Genomic DNA, 1428 nt, shown 5'->3' on the forward strand with positions numbered 1-1428 from the left:
GAGACAGATAGGGAGAGAGAGAGATGCATTGATATATCGACGCGGTGGCGCATGCAAACGCAACCCGCACAACCGATTCGAACTGCCACCGCAACACCCACAAAAAAGAAGAAAAAACACGTGCCTTCACACCCTGCAAAGCACGTGGGGGGTGTACAGAACCCGGTGAAGGTGGCCCGTCATGAGAGGGAAGGCGCAAACACGCCCACGGAGCAAAGAGGCGTCACCGGCAAGTCGCACCGAATTCATGCGCCTCACACGTGCGGTGGGCATGAGCACACAAAGTCCTCCTCCGGGGACTCAGACGAGATACGCAGCCCCGCCCGGCCCCCCGCACCACAGCCGGACGCATACCGGCAGGGCCCACACACAACTCCCGCGGTGCCCGAGCCGCACAACCCGTAAAGGGCGCAACGGATTGGCACCCAGTGGCTGCCACCAGCGCAGCGCAGTAACCGTCGCAAAACGGAACCGAAGCTCTGCCCCCCACTCAACCCCACGCGGCGCCACCGCACCCAGCGCAATGTACGCCGCACGCGTCAGCAGCACCTGCCCGCCGTTCCCCACGCCCTCCGTGCGCGCCGCCGTATTCGCCGTGCCGCTGCAGTAGCCGTACCCCTTCCTCACCTCGTCGCGCCGGATGTCGCACAGCCCGGTGTGCACCCCCACACGCACCCGCACCCCGCTCCAGTGATGCCAGTACACCGCGGCGTCCAGGTGCGCAGTCGGCGGCACGTACCCCTCCGTCCCCTCCTACGCCCGCCCTCCTCAAACTTGCGGTACGCGTCGTCAAGCGCACTCGTCCCCCACGCGTGCCGCTGAAACACCCCCTGCAGCTCGCGCACAAGCTGCACGGCGGCAAACGCACTCTTGCATGCCACCATGCACGAGTCGCCGATCGTCTTCACCCCGTAGCTGCGGTACCTCGCGATCAGCCGGTGGTGCGTCGCCACGGCGTCGGGCATCAACTCGGACCACGCGGACCACAGCGCCGTGCTGCTCTCGATGTCGGCAAACACGAGCGCCACGGGGTCCGTTGCCTCCTTCGGCGCAGTCGCATTGCTACGCAAGTCGCGGCAGCAGCACAGCAGCACCACAACCACCCCCACCGCAATGATGGTGACCAGAAGCAGCACTGCGATTACGATGCCGACCAGCTGCGCCATCGCCAGTCCACGCGCAGCGGGCTCTACGTACCGCATTGGTGGCGTCTCTGGGGATGCGACGCAAGGGACCGAGGGATCAAGCGACCCGCGACATCGACCAGAGGGCAATGTCGAATGCACCGTAGTTCACCAGACAATGAGAAGAGGCACCGCACACCGGGGGGTGCAGAGACGCAAAGAAACCAAACGTCATGCCAGCCCCCACAAAAATCACCCTGTGCACGTAGAGTGTCTGCAGGAGCAGCTCGGACGTGATGCCGCC

General features: G+C 64.9%; 2 protein-coding genes across 2 annotated transcripts, besides 1 other annotated feature; one reads left to right on the forward strand and one right to left on the reverse strand.

The window, feature by feature from the left end:
• Positions 1-24: a microsatellite.
• Positions 25-51: 27 nt separating this feature from the next.
• TraAM80_08656 (uncharacterized protein) lies at positions 52-405 on the forward strand (the record flags this gene model as incomplete). The annotated part of the gene is made up of 1 exon (XM_029385397.1): positions 52-405. The coding sequence occupies one exon, from the start codon at positions 52-54 to the stop codon at positions 403-405; it is 354 nt and encodes a 117-aa protein (XP_029234746.1).
• Positions 406-623: 218 nt separating this feature from the next.
• Positions 624-1202, reverse strand: TraAM80_08657 (receptor-type adenylate cyclase; the record flags this gene model as incomplete). The annotated part of the gene is made up of 1 exon (XM_029385398.1): positions 624-1202. The coding sequence occupies one exon, from the start codon at positions 1200-1202 to the stop codon at positions 624-626; it is 579 nt and encodes a 192-aa protein (XP_029234747.1).
• Positions 1203-1428: the final 226 nt, after the last annotated feature.

The sequence above is a fragment of the Trypanosoma rangeli genome (genome assembly GCF_003719475.1).
Source record: "Trypanosoma rangeli strain AM80 chromosome Unknown Tra_15.4_contig_00446, whole genome shotgun sequence".
Taxonomy (NCBI): Eukaryota; Euglenozoa; class Kinetoplastea; order Trypanosomatida; family Trypanosomatidae; genus Trypanosoma; species Trypanosoma rangeli.